This window comes from Ochotona curzoniae, unplaced genomic scaffold, assembly GCF_017591425.1.
Source record: "Ochotona curzoniae isolate NIBS_2020 unplaced genomic scaffold, NIBS_Ocur_1.0 scaffold_3223, whole genome shotgun sequence".
Lineage (NCBI taxonomy): Eukaryota > Metazoa > Chordata > Mammalia > Lagomorpha > Ochotonidae > Ochotona > Ochotona curzoniae.
The window spans coordinates 5,757,330-5,775,941 of record NW_024467108.1 but is presented as its reverse complement, the minus strand read 5'-3'; the positions used below and the strand labels follow the sequence as shown (position 1 = coordinate 5,775,941).

At 39.2% G+C, this 18,612-nt stretch overlaps 1 protein-coding gene across 11 annotated transcripts in view; it reads right to left on the bottom strand.

Moving 5' to 3' along the window:
• EMSY (EMSY transcriptional repressor, BRCA2 interacting) overlaps nucleotides 1–18,612 on the bottom strand; it is a 95,448-nt gene that overhangs the window by 52,874 nt on the left and 23,962 nt on the right. For all 11 annotated transcript variants that reach the window (XM_040964377.1, XM_040964386.1, XM_040964382.1 and 8 more), the window contains one exon: nucleotides 11,487–11,763. In XM_040964377.1, the coding sequence (XP_040820311.1) occupies nucleotides 11,487–11,763 (277 nt within the window). The remainder of the gene's footprint in view (nucleotides 1–11,486; nucleotides 11,764–18,612) is intronic.

The window sequence follows — 18,612 nt, the reverse complement described above, 5'->3', positions numbered from 1 at the left end:
ACAGAGAGGAGAGACAGAGAGGAAGATCTTCTGTCCGATGATCCACTCCCCAAGTAAGCGCAACGGCCAATGCTATGCCGAACCGAAGCCAGGAGCCTCTTCCAGGTCTCCCACACGGGTGCAGGTTCCCAAAGCTTTGGGCCATCCTCGACTGCCTTCCTGGGCCACAGGCAGGGAGCTGGAAGGGAAGTGGGGCTGCTGGGATAGAACCAGTGCCCATATGGGATCCCGGGCGTGCAGGGCGAGGACCTCAACTACTTGCGCCACCGCCCTGGGCCCCCTCCCCTGCTTTTAAAGCCTCCTTCCCATAGTTTTAAGTTCCCTTTGCCCTGTTTTAGGTAAAATGAATTCAATGAATTGAGGCACTGCAACAAGGTCCCTAAACACTGACTTATGAAATCATTTATTTATTTTAAAGATAACACTTTGATGTTTGATCTTTTTATTCTTAGAGTTTCTTTCCCATAAATCCAATCCCCAAGTAAAAGGTAATGATTATATGTGGACCCAAGATTGGTGCCCATTTTGTCATCATTAAAACTCTCTGAGGCACAGTGATAACTGACCAATCAAAGGAGGGCTATGAGTGCTATGAACTGATGAGGAACTTGGACACAAGTTGAACATGCACCATTCAGCCCCAATATGCCCACTCAGTTGCCAGCCAACACCTGGGATATCTACAGCCTACATTTCTTTCCTTTTCTTTTCTTTTCTTTTCTTTTCTTTTCTTTCTTTCTTTCTTCCTTTCTTTCAAGATTTATTTTTATTGGAAAGGCAGATATACAGAGAGAAGGAGACACAGAAAAAAAGAACTTCTACATGCTGGTTCTCTCCCCAAGTAGCCACAATGACTGGAGCTGAGCTGATCCAACGCCAGGAGCCAGGAGCTTCTTCTGGGTCTCCCACGTAACTTTACGGTCCCAAGGCTTTGGACTGTTCTCAACTGCTTCCCCAGGACATAGGCAGGGAGCAGATGGGAAGTGGATCAGCAGGGATTGGAACCGGCACCCATTTGAGATCCTGGAGCATGCAAAGCAAGGACTTTAGCTACTAGGTACCACGCCAGGTCCTCTACAATCTACTTTCAAGTACCTGGTTTGAGTCCCAGCTGCTCTACTTCCAATTTCGCTTCCTCCCAACATCCCTGGGAAGGCAGGAGATAATGGCCAAGCACTGAAGTCTCTATCTTGCGCATGGAAGACCTGGATCTGGTTTCAACCTGACCGAGCAGCCTCAGTTGTAGATAATTGTAACACAAGGTAGTGAATGGAAGATCTTTCCCTCTCAATGTTTCTCCCTGTCTGTGTCACTCTTTCAAATAAATAATTATGCAAATCTTTAAAATTTGACATTTTTTTTGCGCCATAGCACTCTGCAAACATGCTGAATGTTCCAAAACTGCATCAGATCTTCTCCAAGATATATGCCAAGCACCAATCCCACAAAGTTACACAGAAAAAGAAGGGCAGACTCTCTAAGTCCAAGGAAATGGCATTATGATAAGAAATAGAATCACCATGCAGGACAATCTAAACCAATTTTCTGGAAAAGGTTAAAACTACAAAGAAGGTTGTTACTCAATTTTGAGTGTACAGAGTTCAACCGAAGATCCAAGAGAAAGTTGGCTATTATAAGAGCAAACATTTCAAACAAAGGAGATGAGAAAACGGTCAACTAAGCCAGTTCTAATCTTTGTCCTCTGCTTTTGTTCTGAAAACAGTAAAATCTTAATGGGTCTAAAACAACGACTCACTGGCTAAATCCTCCTATTATTATCTGCTAGGATCCCACAGGAGTGCCCAACTCTTCCACTTCCAGCTCCCTGCTTGTGGCCTGAGAACTCATTGGAGGATGGCCCAAGCCCTTGGAATCCGGAACCTACATGAGAGACATGGAAGAAGCTCTTTGGTTCTGGCTAAGGATCAGTTCAGCTCCAGCCACAGTGGCCATTTAGGGAGTGAACCAGATGGAAGATGTTTTTCTCTGTCTCTCCTCTCTGTAAATCTGATCTGCTTTTCCAATAAATAAATCTTTTTAAAAAATGCTTAAAGTTATTGTTCACATCATTTGTTTTTGGGGGATGGAATAAACTAGAGCCATCAATAAAATTCCTCTTGTGGGGAAATCTTTAACCTTTTTGGTTCTGATGAGCAATGATATCATTGAATCTGGTTCAGCTCACATCAAACATTGAGATTAAATGCGGCACTTGAATTTGAAAAAGATGTAATTCCTGATGCAAATAATGTAGAAAACAAACAATTTTCAATCTTATTTATTGGTAATACATTTCTCAAGTATTACTCTTTCAAAAAAGATTTTTTTTTTTTTTACTTTTTTATTGCAAAGGCACATATACAGAGAGGAGGAGATACCATCCGCTGGTTCACCCGGCAAGTTGCTGCAATGGCCAGAGCTGAGCCGATCAGAAGCCAGGGACCAGGAGTCAGGAGCTTCTTCTGAACCTCCCATGTAGGTATAATGCCCCAAGCCCCTGGGCCATCATCCACTGCTTTCCCAGGCCACAAGCAGAGAGCTAAGTGGGAAGTGGCATAGCCGTGACACAAACTGGTGCCCATATTGGATCCCAGTGCATGCAAGGTGAGGATTTAACCACCAGCTATCACACCAGGCCCACAAGTATTATTCTTTAGGTTCTAATCAGTCAATTTAAACATGGCATCATACAAATAGCTCAGACTTTTGAATTACTTAGCTTGGGAAAGTAACTTTTCTTTAGCACATTCCAAAAGGCTGAGTCATTAAATAATTGTGTGAGAAGAAATTCCAAGCATGCACATGCAACATTTGTACAGTGAACATAACATGATGATGAAAGGTTCTTTTCAGTGCAGTACTAACACAGCAAGTATTCATGTTTATGAGGTACTAGCAAAGCTGTACGAGTTCAAGAAATTTTTCCAGAAATCTCATTTGCAATTTTGTTGTAATTAACTAACTCCTTAAAATTATTATGTCCATCCGTACTCAGTGGCTGAATCCTGGCCCTACAACTGCTGGATACCATCTGGGTGCTGGTTTGTATCCCGGTTATTCCACTTCCAACCCAGCTCCCTGCTCTGTAGCCTGCGAAATAGAGAAAGATGGCCCAAAGACTTGGGATCCTGGACCTGCACCTGCATGGAAGACCCAGAAGAATCTCCTGGCTCCTGCCTTTGGATCAGGTCAGCTCTGGCCATTGCAGCCATTTGAGAAACAGACCAGTGGACAGAAAATCTTTCCCTCTGTATTTCCTTCTATCTGTAAATTTGATCTGCCTTTCCAATAAAAATAAATCTTAAAAGAAATTATGTCAGTGAGTTAAAAATTCCTAATAGAATATTACAAAAGTAACTCAATACATTACCTTTTAAAATAGTGTTGAAACAATGAAATTAATAGCTTATTTGCAAGTACTTGGAATGTTATTTCACATCAACGCCATCATGACATTCATAAAACAAATTGTAAAATAACAATATCAATCTTAGATATCATTCTCCCTAGAGAAAGATAAAGATGGAGAAGGATAAACCTTGAGAAGTTACTCTTACTCTCCAGGTTTCAGCTTCCTCCTTTGCTGGATTTTTTCCCTTATTCTACAAGTCTTTCAAGAGTTAAGGTAAGATTGAGTAACAATATGAAGAAAGAAACGGTATAGTCAACATCACCTGGGAGGCTGACTCATGTTTCTGATATATTCCTCCACATCCCCCACTCCCATCGCTACCTCAATACTAGTGCATCAGGGAGCCATATTAGTGACATGTGTGTTCTGAATTTGAAACTGATACCCTACCATGGGTGGGTAATGTCCAGTCTGAGAGCCATGTAAGGATTGAGAAATCACTTGGTCTGACTCTGCCAAGGCAACCACAGGCAGACTGGAAGGTCAATATAAATCTACAGCATGCTGATTTTTAAGTTGATAATTCTGTATGGTGAATATTATAAACATCCAAATGGCCCTTGGCAAGAAAGATTCACTACCCATGCTACAGTTCTTGAATGTAGATGAAAGGTAACACTAGGTCCCAGTACCCTAGTCTGTTCTTTAAAATTTCCTAGGACTGGCACAGTAGCCTAGTGGCTAAAGTCCTTCCTCTGCATGTGCCAGGATCCAATATGGGTGCCAGTTCATGTTCCAGCAGCCCCGCTTCCCAACCAGCTCCCTGCTTATGGCCTGGGAAAGCAGCGGAGGACAGCCCAAAGCCCTAGGACACTGCATCCACATATGAGAGACCTAAAAGAAGCTCCTGTCTCCTGGTTTCAGATCAGCTCAGCTCCGGCCATTGTGACCACTTGGGAAATGAATCAGTGGACAGATTTTCCTGTCTCTCCTCCTCTCTGTATATCTGACTTTCCAATTAAATGAATAAATAAATAAAGTTTCCTAGTCCAGCTTTCATGATCACAAATGAACTACTTGTTAGACTTAACTCACTGAACTGAGGGAATAGTGCGGCTTACCCTACAAAGTCCCTAATCATATTCCCGAACTCAGGAGATCATTGTGTCTCCAGTAAATAACATCTTGATGTTCTGTCCTATCTGGAAGGGCTTCTTTATTAGGAACTCCAAGTCCATGCAATCCTAAAACTGAATGCAGCCCTCTTTGGCATCATCAAAATTTCATAAGGGGCATGACAATGTCAATCAATCAAAGCAGGGCATGAGTACCTCAGACCAGACAAGAACCTGCACACATGCTCAACACATTCTTCTCATTATAAAACACATTCTTCTCACATTATAAAAATCTCTATCACCAACTCCCTCCGGGAGTCCAGGAATTGAGCAATAGTTGCTGAGCTCTTGTTCTATGGTTTGCACTAAACACTCCTTCCTTCTACCTTCTCCACATATGGCAAGAGAACCCAGCTTGGGAGACTCTATAGCAACTCCTCCAACAAGTTGTGGGGGCTATTCTGTTACAAACTCTGCCTTCTCTGTTCTTCTCAGTCAGGGGTGGGAGTTTGGGGGAAACCCCAGTCTATACGAAATTGTAACATAATTCAAAAATTCAAAATAAAAAAATACATGTATAGCTAAAAAAACAAAAGAAAACAAATTGGGCCTTCTCTGGAGTCCCTTTTTGCACCAACATTTGATGATTCAACACATAAAAAACACTATATAAGTGACAAAAAGCTTAAATTTTATATTGGCTAAATTAACTGGCGCTAACTGTATACATGGGTAATTTCCTAACTAAACCATGATCTCCATGTATTTTTTATTTAGGAAAAGTATTCAGCGTGACTTCAGAATCAAAGAATATTGAAATCAGATGTTCAGAACAGACATCTAAGAGCAATGTGACTTTATTAAATAGTAAATCTCTGATACTTACTCATTTAATAAAACTCATAATTTGGGGACAGTGCAGTATTAAACTAAACCAACACCTGTGGATACCCATATGGGTAGCAGTTTGTGTCCTGGCTGCTTCAATTCTGATCTAGCTCCCTCCTCCCTGCTCACAACCTGGGAAAACAGCAGAGGCTGGCTCAAGTCCTTGGGTGCTTGAACCCACAAGGACCCCAAGAAGACACTCTTGGCTCCAGGCTCCAGGATCCAGGATCCTGACTTGGGATTGGCTCAACTGTGGCCATTGCAATCACCTGGAGAGTAAACCAGCAAGCAGAAGGTTGCTGTATCTCTTTCTCCTCTTCCTTTCAAATAAAAACAAATAAATCTTTTGTTAAAAAAATTTTAAAGAAATAAAAGGAAACAGTCCATGGCAGGGCAGGGTTGGGGTTGGAGCAGAACAGGGCAGGTCTCAACTCAGACTTTAGCCTAGATACCAAACCATTTTATAGCCATGAAACAGTCTCTGCCTTCAAGGTTAAAGTTTACAGGAAAAGACAGGAAAATGATCACACCAATCTATCTTTTTCAGCCTAAAAATACATTACTTTGGTGTTAATAAGCAAAAGGTCCTCTTTCTCTTCCTTGCTCCTGGTGTCCCCAAAAAAACTCAATGCTAAAGACATGAGGGGACACAAAGCAAGACCAACAGTTATTCAGCTAAGAAATACAGGCCAAGATGGGATGTTAGAGCATGATGCAGACAGCCCCCGTATGAATCAAAGTAGAAACTCGAGGACTTCCACACTGGGAGGAGTTCAGATTACAGCTCAGCACGTAGCGCCCAGGTGGGATGAAGAAGGCTTCTGAGAGTGAGAGCTACCTAGCTGAGGGCCTCAAAGCTTAAGCTGGATGTCAATAGGAAGAGAAGGCTAAAGATGAGAATGCCAACTATGGAAGGCTTTCTGGGTAGGAAGAGTTCCCTGGCAGAGATGTCACTGCTGCCCAGCATCCCCTGTGGGCCACATTCCCATCCAGCTCCCTGCTTGAGGCCTGGGAAAGAAGCAGAGTTCTTGAACTCAAGTTCTTGGGACCCTGTACCCACGAGGGAGACCTGAAACAAACCTCTTAACTCCTGGCTTCAGATTGGCTCAGCTTAACTAATGCAGCCATTTGGGGAGTGAACCAGTTGATGCAAGATCTTTCTCTCTGTCTCTCCTTCTCTCTGTAAAAAAGAAAAATCTGCCTTTCCAATAAAAATAAATAACTATTTTAAATGAATGACAACTACACCATAGACAGGAGAAAATGGAAATATACATAAAATTCTAACATAATACTTTGTTATATTATTATAAAGGTAGCTCATCATTAATTATAAATGCATGCCTTAAGTACTAAATTTTGGCTCTGAACCAACAGTAATTTTGCAAAAACTACCAACTCTACCCTCCTTCCACCTCTGGCATCTCGGACACTCACCAAAGACATTTCTGATTATCGCAACAGAGGGTATGCTACTGGCATCTAGTGAGTAAAGCAAAGGATGATGCTGAACATCCTGCACCCCACAGGTCAGCCTCTGGACCTTTTCTAGTCTAAAATGTCAGTAATGCAGAGGTTGAAAACCCTGCTCCAGAGACTATTCAAAAGCAGAGCATGAGAGCAAGCATTGTGGTACAGTCAGTTAATCCACTTCTTGAGACATCCACAGGCCAGGTGACTTAAGTGTCTGAGACAGAGTTGTACCTCTGCTTCTATCTAGCTTCCTGATAATGCCTGGGAGACAAGTGGTGACTCAAAGGTTTGAGTCCCTGCTGCTAACATGAAGACCCGGATAGGGCTTGGGGCTCCTGGCTTCAACCTAGCTCAGCTCTATTACAGCAGTTGAGAACTTATCTCTTTCTCTTTCTGCCTTTCAAATAAATAATACAATAAGGCAACAGAGGAGATACAAGGTAATCTTAAAAGAAAGAAACAAACAACAAACAAACAAGGCCAGGCGTGGTAGTCTAGCAGCTAAAGTCTTTGTCTTGCATGTCCCGGGATTCCATATGGGCACTGGTTCAAATCCCAGTGGCCCCACTTTCCATCCAACTCCCTGCTTGTGCCCTGGGAAGGCAGTCGAGGATGGCCCAATGCTTTGGGACCCTGCATCCACATGGGAGACACAGAGGGCTTTAGATCAGCTGAGCTCTGACCTGTTGCAAGCACTTGGGGAGTGAACCAGCAGATAAAAGAACTTCCTCAATCTCCCCTCCTCTCTGTATATCTGACTTTCAGATAAAAATAAATTAAAAAAAAATTTTTTTAAATCAACTCTTCCAAAACTGTTATATAATCTAACACATCATATACTCTTGACTGTTAGTCAAACTTCATTTCTCCTCTTTTCTTCTTAACACAATCTCATTTTTTTTCTTTTTTTTTTTTAAGATTTATTTCAAAGTCAGATATACAGAGAGCAGGAGAGACTGAGAGAAAGATCTTCCATCTGATGATTCACTCCCCAAGTGCTTGCAACAGGTCAGAGCTCAGCTGATCCAAAGCCCTCTGTGTCTCCCATGTGGATGCAGGGTCCCAAGGTTTTGGGCCATCTTCAACTGCTTTCCCAGGTCACAAGCAGGGAGCTGGATGGGAGGTAGGGCTTCTGGGACGAGTATCAGCAACCATATGGAATCCCAGTGGATGCAAGGCGAGCCAGTAGGCCACTGCGCCAGGCCCAACACAATCTCATTTTCTGCTCAGGCATTGACATGTACTTTGAGAAAGGCTGGTAACTGCTGAGGTCATGTCCCAATTAATCTGAGACAATGATGATGGCTGCATTACTTTTGCAAGATACAAGTCAAGTCAGGGTATATAACACAGTTGTGGACAAGCTATTAAACTATCAAAACCTAAAACTATCAAACAAACAAATAAAACAAACAAATAAAAAATGGAATATCCAACTATAAAGGAGTAACTTAATAAAGAAACTGTTAAAGAAATATTATACAGTACTGAAAATAATTGGGATCATTATACAAGAAGAAAGCTTGCTACCAAATAGAATATGAAAAGCTTTATTGAAAGTAATGCACTTAGGCAAAAGCTATCAGTAGCTACTGAAACAAGTGGTAACACTTTTATTTACCCATCAATGTTAACATCATTATAAAGAAATACAGACATTATTCCCCTCCTAAAGTGATGGAAAAAATATTCCTCTTTGGGGCCACCACATTTGCTCAAAAAGTTAATCCTCTGCCTGTGAGCTCCAGAATCCTATATGGGTGCCAATTCATGTTCTGGCTGCTCTACTTCTGATCCAGATCCCTGTTTACAACCTGAGAAAGCAGCAGAGGATGGGCCAAAGCCTTGGGACCCTGCACCTACTTGGAAGACCTAGAAGAAGTTCTGGCTCATGGCCATTATGGCTGTACGTGGAGTGAACCAGTGGGGATGGAAGATCTCTCTGTGTCTCTCGTTCTTTCTGTAAATTCGCCTTTTAAATAAAAATAAATTAATCATAAAATTCTTTTTATCTCTTCGTATCTTCTACATCCTTCTATCTCCAAAGTCATCAGACTTGATCTGGCCCAGTATCTAGATTTAACTAATGGTTTACAGAACATGAGGACACATCAAAACACCCCACAGGGATGAAGTCAGAAAAATTCAAACTATACAATCTCCCAATAAAAATTGCTTATTTCTTCAAATATATCACAAGAAAAAAGAAGGTGCCAAAGGAAAGTGATGTGTAAATTATAAGAAACATGATCATGTCAACCAAAGTAATATGTGGATCTTATTTGGATTCTAAAATTAAAAACTGAAGAATTATAATGTGATGAATTAAATTGATTTTAACTAGACATCATTTCATTATATAAAGAAGTTGTTGGTGGAAATATTTAAGAATGATATTGTAAGCTTTTTTAAAGAGATATATGCTAAAGTAATACAAGTAAAATCATATGTCTAAGATTTGCTTCAAAAATTATGAATTCGGGCCGGCGTGATAGCCTATCAGCTAAAGTCCTCACCTTGAATGCACCAGGATCCCATATGGGTGCTGGTTTTATCCAGTTCCCTACCTGTGGCCTGGGAAAGCAGTCAAGGACGGCCCAAAGCTTTGGGACCTTGCACCCACGTGGGAGATCACAAGAAGCTCCTGGTCCCTGGCTTCAGATCGGCTCAGCTCCAGCCATTGCAGCCGCTTGTGGAGTAAACCATTGGACAGAAGATCTTCCTCTCTGTCTCTCCTTCTCTCTGTACATCTGCTTTTCCAATAAAAACAAATAAATCTTTAAAAAAAAAATTATGAATCAAGGTTATACAGAAGGAACTAGTGAGTATAGATAAACAAGGCTGATCATCACGAAGCTGAATAATGGGCACAGGGGATTCATATTGACCATTCTCTCTACTTCCATATACTTTAAATTTTGTATAACCGTGAAATTCCCCTTTTCTCTAGAAGACTAATTTAAAATGGCTATCCTAACTGCTGTTTTTTTAAGAATTATTTATTTTTATTGGAAAGGCAAGTTTACAAAGAGAAGGAAAGACAGAAACATCTTCCGCCCATTTGTTCACTCCCCAAGTGGCCTTAAAGGCTGGAGTTGATGCAACCACCAGCTGATCAGGGTGATGGACTGTGCCGGGTCGGGTCCTGTGCTTGCTAGAACACGCAGGAATCTGGACTGGGAATACCGCAAAATTTCTCTGGGGATCTCCCCAGTCGAGATGCTGGACTCAGAGTCCTAACCAAGAAAAGACAGAGCAAGTCAATCAACAACCTCAGCTATTTGTCGGCAGCGAAATACTGGGCAAATGGAGTCTCTATGAGGGACTGTGTCAATCAGTGGATCCTTCGACAACCTCATCATGCTTGGAATGGCAAGACTGGTAGCAATTCATGAATGGTGAACTATCAAAACCACTTGAGCGAGTATCTCAGAGCATGCCCCACATTCGGGACTTGGGGTAGGTGGGAGACTGGGTGGGGCTTCTCCCTCAATGTCCCCCTTTACCTCAGATACAGGAGGGAAACAATGTGGAAACAATGGTGTTGCCCACTTCCCTGTAGCCCTTGCACCTTTTTATCCCGGTTGACTAGGCAAAGATAGTCAAAATATAATTTAAAAATATATATATATTAAAAAAAAAAAAAAGGCCGGAGTTGAGCCATTCCGAAGCCTTCTTCTGGGTCTCCCACATGGGTGCTTTGGCCATCCTCCACTGCTTTCCCAGGCCACAAAGCAGAGAGCTGGATGGGAAGCGGAGCAGCCAGGACACGAACTAGCACCTACATGCTATCCTGTCACTTGCAATGTGGAGTCTAGCTACTAAGCCATTGGACCAGGTCCTAATTGCTATTAATTCTACAAGATTTATATTCCCTTTCTACAGTATATATGAGTCAACCATCCGTAACCCACATCTCTTGTCAGAATCACCCCTATACTTACAAACAAGGAATTATCCATCTAGTTAAAGTTACCACCTTGTAGCCAAGGAATTAACACAGGAACTACCAAAAAAGTCCTGCAACCGAAACCACAACTGCAGTCCATATGTTACTGTTCCACTAACATTAACCTTTTGTTCAAATGCTTTAAATTTAACACAATTATAACTGAATGAAATTCTCAAATAAAAACAAAATAATTATGTAGTTTCTTACATATCAGAATTCAGTAAATTACTTCCCACCTCCCTTCATGCTCAATTACCCTTTGTGGGAGACCTGGAATGCACTCTGAACTTCTTGCTTCAGTCCTAATCAAGCCCCAGACATTGCAGGTATTTGGAGGAGTGAATCAACTGATAGAAGTCCACTCTCTAAATCTCTTTCTGTACCTCTCAAATAAACAAATTAAAAATTTTAAGTTTTACTACAGTCCCATATTTGTACAGTCCTTCAAAATTTGTCCTAAGATTGAAACTACATATTGTGAAAGTTTACCTAAGTGATTAGATATCACACATTTGGTGGTGGGGGGTGGTTGCATGTTCATATAGTAAATGTAAGTTACTACCCACTGTTCTTGACATTCTCTAGCTGGAAGAGTGGGAGAGGTTATCCACAATTTAACAATAACGATCTTCACAGAGAATTTTCTTCAAAATTCTCACTATCAACAAGGGTAGGTAGAAGTAAATGGTGAATTACCACTGACCTTGTGCTACTGTTGACATGACCACAGATGGTGTGGAGGACACCACAGCTGTCACTGCAACTGTGTTAGGTACAGGCGATGGGGTGGAACTGCTGCTGCCATTGCTGCTACTGCTGACCAGAGAGGACTGGGAAGCAGTGAGAACCACCGGCGACTTCTGGGTTGTGGAGGCAATGACTGATGTTGGTACAAGCTTAGTGACTGCAGCATAGTTATGGGATTTGGAGAGAATGTTGGGCACGAAGGTTGAGCTTGGTGATGTGGTCACTATAATAACCTAAGGAAGGGAAAACAAGTTATTTTCATGTACCCACTATACTATGACTGTATTTACATTCACGATTAGTTACATTCAATTCAAAAATAGCTTGTGAAACAAGCAACAATTCAACAAAAAGGAACACACAACTAAAGATCTATGAAAGTTTTCCTTTAGTCCTGATCATCAAAATGCACTTAGAGGCAACAATAATGACCAAGCAACTACTTTATAAAACATAACTAATTGCTGTACAAGATACAGCAAAGTAAACATTTGAATATACTATTTAGGGAATATAAATTGGTGTAGTTGTTCTAGAAAGTAATTTGGACATTGACTCATTTATATTAACTGAGCATCTACTATGTGCCAGGCATGGTTCTAGATGCTAAAAAAGAAAAGAGAACAAAGCAAAGTTCCTACCTTCATAGAGTTTACATTCTACTAGGGAGAAACAATAATTGAATAAAAAAGTAAATGTCATATTAAAATGGAAGAGACAATAAAGAGAAGTAAGTGAATAAAGGGTGATGGGAGTGCTCTAAGATTGTTTTTAATCAAGCACTCGATGACGGTCTCTCTGTAAGATAGAGTTTGGGCAGACAGATACCAGCAGCAAGGTGTCAATCACATCCCTACCGAGTAGAGCATCCAGTGGGACAGGGAGCAGCAAACACAAACACCTGGAAGCAAAAGCAAGTTTGATTTGCCCAAGAAACTCCAAGGACCCAATGAACAGGATTAAACGCTCTAAGGCAGAGAACAGTAGGAGACAACTGCAGAGAAATAATAATGGTTTATACTGTTGGTACGATATGATGAAAACGGTACTTTCTATCGTCTTTCTCCCCAAAACTGGAACCCAGTATAACTATGAGAAAAATATCAGCCGAATTCTAACAGTGGGCATCCTACAAAATACTTATTTACTACACCTTAACACTGTCCAGGTCATCAAAAACAAGAAAAGTCTAAGAAACTTTCAACATTAAGAGGAATTTAGTAAGTAAATATAATATCATATCCCAAACAGCATCCTGGAACAGAAAAAAAATAGTAAATAAAAACCAAGGAAATCTTAATAAGCCATGGACAATAGTAAATGTTAATACAATAATACTATTCAATGGTAACCAATGTATAATGCTAAGGTAGAATGCTAAAAATGGGAAATTGTAGGGGGAGGAGGGAAGAATGAGAAATTGTGTATACAGGGTATATAATAACTCTGTACTATCTTTTTGATTTTTCTGTAAATTTAGAACTCATACAAAAACAGTAGTTTTTTAAGAGCACTACACTATCGTCTTGGTAAAAAGCACAATAAGGCAATGAAGGCAGAAACAAAGAAACAATTAGGAAGTTCCTAAAATATGTCAAGCAGAGATGACAGAAACCAAAATGTTTACAATGGAAGTGACAAAAAGTGAAGAGATTCTGAATATATGACAAAGCCTATAGAATATCTGTTAATACAAGAAATGGAGAAAAAAAAAGTAGGAGAGATATGTCAACATTTAGACAGCATGGCTAGAAAATTGTAGAACATTTGGGACAAATCACTTCTGAGAAAAAAATTAGAGTAACAAACCTAGTTAGCCTAACATATTTGAAAACGGAAAGCTAGTGTAGCAAAAACATTTAGAAAAGTGAGGAGACAGAAGAGTAGAAGAGTCATGTCAAACCTGCAAGCCAGAGTAAAAGAATTCAGAATGTACACTAAGCATAATAGGAAGCCACAGAAAAAACTTACGCAGGGGATAAGATTCAGAATATTGTGAGTAGAGGAAATAAAACTTGTTAATGGAATGTTAGCATTAAGAAAAAGAACAAAATCAAGAATAGCTCCAAGAACTATTATTGCTTACTATATCTCCCAACAATCCTATTACAGAGATACTATTATCCCCATTTTATAGCTGAGAACACAAAAATCATTAGTCATTCTGTAGTTACCCAGCTTTAACCTGAGAAAACCTATACAGAGTATGGTATCTTTGTCTTTTACTAAAATCATCTGTACCTAGGACAGAAAAACTGTTATGAAAAATCCAAAAAATTCAAAGGAGAAATTCTGTTTCAGTTTTGTGTCAGTCCTAAAAAAGACCTGAAGTTAAATCAGTCATGATTTACTGAATATACCTGGACTCAGTATCTATACCTCAAGGATGTTTTGACTACAATATTTGCATGTATTAATATAAACATATTTATTTTCAGTGTTATAGAAAATTACAAGACAAGTGTTTTTGTCTGTTACTTGAAGGAGTTTATTAATGATCTGAAGAGTCAAGATAGATGTAGATCTTGACCAGTAAACACCTATGTAGGATGGATCAGCATACTTACATACAAACTCGACCAATAAACAGCTTTCCAGGATTATTCGAAAACAACTAGCCATCATTTAAACAGAGAGGTTGATCGATATGGTGAAAGGATAAGCCAAAGAGTCAAATAAGTCTACACTTAGAATCTTCATCTGCCTCTTACAAATGGTAGTTTCCACAACATGTGAAACTCTGAGATCCAGTCTTCATTTATAAAATGGGGATAATAATACCTACCTTGCAAAATCATTACTAGAATTAATTTAAGTGAAGCATCTAATATAGTGCTAGGCACATAGCAGATGGTCAATATCTGGCTGTCAACAACTGAAACATATTAGCAGCCTACTAGTATTACTACTTAATATATGTCAAAAGGATAGCAGTAAAAGCACTTTAGACCAAATTAATCTGGAAATGGGTTTTTATGTACTTCATTTTTCTCTCTATTAAAAGCATTTTCTGTATCTTTTCCCAAAATTCAGATACATACTGATGAGAATGCAAAGAACTCATAGCTACCACCACAGCCAAACCAATTAGAGTAGCAATGGCATTAGGGTTCATGTTTACCAATTCAGAGATAACACTTGTAGCTTCCTGGTGTACAATGCTCATACTTATAAAGACTCTGTGGCACAAACAAGGATTCCCCAAGCCTCAGCAGCCAAGTATGCCACAGTTAATTAGCAACAACTGTCATGGGCAAGGAAAGGGGTGCAGTGCTCACATTAGCATAAAATTCTCAATTTCAGAACTAGAGTACCCATGCATGTAATGAATTCCAACATTAAGACAATAAAACTTCAGCAAAATAAATCTAGAGTCTTTAAGAGCATGTTCTATGTTATAGATAAAAAGGACATAACGTATTTTCAGATTTCAGACTGAAAGATGATTTCTAACCTGAAAGCGGGTTGATTGTCTAAAATTAGAGATTCACCTTTGCAGGAAATCTGGCACTTTATAGTTACTTATTACACGGGGGAAATAAAAGAATTTTTAAACCAAGTGAACCAAACAGTGTTTATTCAGGCCATAATTCAAATTACTGACCTTCTAGCACTCACAAAAACTCCTTAAGAGTGCTGGGACTTGCACCCTAAGGACAAAATGAAAAATATCAATCAAGCACATGAAAGCATAAAGCTATATTCTGTTGCTTTGTTTATATAAGTGCTGTACCAATGTTATGTTTAAAATAAAGGCACCACAGTAACAGAGGTGAATATTTGTATACCCTAAAAAAATATATAACCTACTTCAAATTTTAAATACTGATTTATTTATTTGAAAGGCAGAGTAACAGAGAATGAGAACAGAAAAAGAGAGATCATCTATCTGCTGGCTCACTCTGCAAATAGCTGGAACAACCAAGGCAAAGCCAGGCTGAAGGCAGGAGCCAGGAGTTTCATCCAATTTCCTACACGGGTGGCATCATTCACCAAAGTACATTAGAAAGGAGCTGGATAAAAAGCAGAGAAGCAGGGTCTCACTGGCACTCTGATACATAATGCTTATGTCACAAGTAGTTGCTTAACCCACTATACCACCCAGCTGGCCCCACAACCTACTCCAATTTGAATGAGATTCTTAATTTCATAAATAATCACAGTTAATGTAAAACTCATTTTGCCTACAATAATTCCTAAGAAGCTGCCTCTACAGATTGGTGACAAATCTAAAATGAACGCAGTAATTTCCACAGCCTTCTCAAGAAACCCAACTGTCCAACAAAAATGTAAAAGAAAAAAAAAGATGTATCAGTCCTTCTCATATTTACCTTGTCCATGAAATAATTGTTGTTACCAAGTACGAGAACACAAAAAGTGTTATTTTGGAACAAAGTACATGCTCAATAAATATTTGTGAAATGACAGTAACCTAAACTCTAATGACATAATTTATATATGACTTTGGAGAGAAATAAACCCTCTTATTAGCACTTCTCTCCATTCTCAATATAAAGCTCAGAAAAGAAAAATAAAAGTAAAGATATTGGAAAATAAAGAATTGAAAACAAATCCATAGATGCCAGTTATATGTGAACCTCTACCTTGTACAACTATTTTTATACAAGTATACCAACAAAGATTGGAAAATTAATAATTTTATGTGGTATTTACTGAATGTTCACTAAATTTACAATATTAAATATTTTCCATGAATCTCTCATTTAACTCTCCCAATAACTCTTGAAAGTAGTATCATTGTCTTGTTTTATAAAGAAACTTAGGCTCAAGAGAAGTGGCAAATCTATCTTTGCAGTATTAATTAATTTAATGACTCAGTCAACAAACACTAATTAGTACCAACTATATGCCAAACACAGTTTTAACAATGGGAATACAATGATGAATAAGATGAAATCAATTCTCTCAGAAGCACATGGTCTATGGTAGAAATAGACAACAAACAGCTTTATAATAGAATATCAACTAGTGAGAAGTATAATGAATAAAAATAAAACACAGGAAGAGAATAGCAGGATATGGGGAGAGGCAGGTGTTCCTCTGGCTGTAGCATTCCCATGCTATTTGGTAAATGCCAAATTCAAAGAGCAGATGAGAAGGCAGAAAAAGTAAACAATCACTGTTAAAATAAAATAGAATAACAAAGGCATGTTGACGATAAAAGCACTATGGGATGTAAACTTAACTGGCAGTACAGCATGTTGATGCCACATAATATTGCACCAACCCAGAAAGTAATAATCATAATGCCATAATAAATCTAACAAGTTATCACAGTATCATCAAATAGACTGCAAAACTTATATTCAGTATAGCACATAGGAAGCCATCAAAAATAAGTTATTTCTATACACTAAGTAATAATAGGCTTATGGCTGGCAAGTTAAGCCATCACCTGAAACACCAATATCACATATGGGAGCTGGAATCCCAGCTCACTTTCGACTCAGCACTGCTAATGTGCCAGGAAAAGGAATGGTGATGTTGGAGAGTTGGAGCCCTGTCACCCACATGGGAGAACCAGATGGAGGTCTAGGCTTCTGGCTTTCGCCTGAACCATCCCTTAGCCATGGTGCTCATTTGGGGAGTGATCCAGCAGACAGACAGATGATCTCTTTGTCTCCTTTCTCTCTGGCTTCCTCTCATTCCTTTATAACTCTGACTTTCAAATAAATAATTTTGCAAAAAGAAAACTAAGCTTTAGAGAACCGAAGAATCTATTTTTTGGAACAGTTCATTATCAACAATGTAAATAAAGACAACACAGTGTTCCATAAAATATCTACAGGGAAAGAAGTTAACATTTTTGAGTACATACCTTATGTTGCTCTTTGCCTAATCCATTTAATCCTAATAATAATCTCCTAAAACCAGCATTTTCATCTCATAGATGAATAAGAAGATTAATTTACCTCAGATTATACTAAAACAACTGGGGTCCCAACCTAAGACTCTATGACTTTAAAAATTCTTGCTTAGTTTTAATACTACACTGTAATCCCTCATCCTCAGATTAAAAATGTAATTATATTCTACAGATCAACTCATTTTCACTTCTAATTATTAAGAAAGTAATGATAACTTTTAATATATTATATAATGATATCTTTTTAAGAAACTCAAGGAAGTTCTTTAAATGAAAGTCAGGACTTGGCTGAAGAGTCAAAGATGAAAAGATCAGACCTCAGACACAGAATTTATCTCAGCTCCTTCCCCAAAATTCCTCTAAAATAATATGAAGGAATTTTCATTTTTGAAGGGAAAAAGACACAAAAAGCTACAACATCAAAACAAAAAAGAGCAACAGCCATAAAGCTTTGGGAACTAGAAAACAGACAAGCTAAAATGAATTAAGTATACCCAACAAAGCAGAAACCCTAAGGCAGCAAAACAGAAGAACAAAACACACAAGACAATTTGCACTCTCCCAGAAAGACTCCAGACTGTAGGCCACCAGATGTGGGTAAATGTGGGGTTTAGAGAGAAATTGGTTGAAATTTCGTGAAGCTTTTGGATCCTCAGCCATTCTCACCTAAAAGAAGACTATGAACTAATCTTGAGGTAGAGACTGACTCTGAAGGAACCTAACGACACGAAAGCATAGCTGAGAAGGGCAATGTTATCCTGAAGACAAGCAATGTCTATGTAATGAACAGTGAGGCTGCTCAGCCATCATCCTCCATGCATCACAGGGAGCCAGATACACACTACTTAAGGAAAGAGGCTGGATGACTCTTTCTTCTGAGTAATCTGACCAGTTCCCCAAAAAAAGCCTAAAGATAGTGACTGGTAGAGGTAAAGGGGTAGTGAGTGCTTCTTAACAACACAGCCATACTAGGTCAATTTACAATGAAATCCTCATTGTAAGCATGTCCAACCCATATACACAGAACTTGATCACCTTCTTAGCGCCAATTTTATAAATTATTTATAAGACAATCAATCAAGGAAATTATGAAATGAAATAGATCAATATACACACAAATACACAGAGAGAAAATTCACAGGGGACAGAACTGTGGCATAGTGGATAAGGTCACAATCTGTAGTGCCAGCATCCC